At 45.9% G+C, this 946-nt stretch overlaps 1 protein-coding gene across 1 annotated transcript in view; it reads right to left on the reverse strand.

Moving 5' to 3' along the window:
• Nucleotides 1-946, reverse strand: part of il1rapl1a (interleukin 1 receptor accessory protein-like 1a) — a 90,454-nt gene that overhangs the window by 7,140 nt on the left and 82,368 nt on the right. Inside the window, exon 8 of the mRNA XM_035677071.1 lies at nucleotides 289-435. Coding sequence (XP_035532964.1) covers nucleotides 289-435 — 147 coding nt within the window. The remainder of the gene's footprint in view (nucleotides 1-288; nucleotides 436-946) is intronic.

Below are 946 nucleotides of genomic sequence, written 5' to 3' on the forward strand. Positions count from 1 at the left end.
GAGAGCGAGAGCGAGAGAGAGGAAATGGGCTGCTGTCACTGAGATAGGACCGGAGAAGACATTTGTATCAACCAGGGAGTCTGTTATGGATAGAGGCTCTGACAGAACATGTGCGCACACACACACACACACACACACTCACATTTTCAAATCCTTGAAAACAAACCCACTCAGGCACTGCTGAGGTGGAAAAAGCGTGGTAAAAAAAGTGAGAACAAGTTGAAGGTTAAAGGGCTTCGGCCAGAAACAATGAGATGATTTCTTTGTAATGCTTTGTGTTGTCTTTACCTCCATCCACATCCTCACTGCCAAAGTGCCTCCTATAGAAAAGCATCAGCTCTATCTTGTAGCATTTGTAGAGGGAAATGAGGAAGATGAGTAGCAGCAGGATCGCTCCAAGCCCTCCTGCCAGCTCCACGGTGTACATGAGCTCTGCTGAGAACGACACATACAGACCAGAAAATATTTAAAACTGCTGAGACGACCAAGGTTCATGTCTTATAAATACACAAAAATAGGCTAGTGACGTATTTCTGCTCCAGGTTGGAATGAGGTTGTCTTTGCTCTTGTTGTTTCCCTGTAAAACTTAGGGATGAGGCACTGATAGGGCACATTTACATTTTCTGGGAGGCTGGACAATCACCAGGATGTTCAGAGCTCAGCTCAGAGTGAGGCAGCATCAATCTTCAGGGGGGGAAAGACATGAGGCATATAATGAGTTTCGGAGAAATGAGAGGGCACAGTGCATGGAGACACATGGGGAAAAAAGGAGATAATGAGAAACTGGGTTCATTTCTTTGGAGCTGCGCAGTAATGGCACAGCTCTGCACTTTGTTGCTGTCCATTGTGGGACAATCCTGGACATGGATGGAGGCCTTTTCAAAACAAGAGACTTTAATTTACTCATATCACTTACTCTCTTCTCCATCATACACCCCCCCCCCCT

The sequence above is a fragment of the Morone saxatilis genome, unplaced genomic scaffold (genome assembly GCF_004916995.1).
Source record: "Morone saxatilis isolate NCDOM2014 unplaced genomic scaffold, NCSU_SB_2.0 Contig5, whole genome shotgun sequence".
NCBI classification, from domain to species: domain Eukaryota; kingdom Metazoa; phylum Chordata; class Actinopteri; family Moronidae; genus Morone; species Morone saxatilis.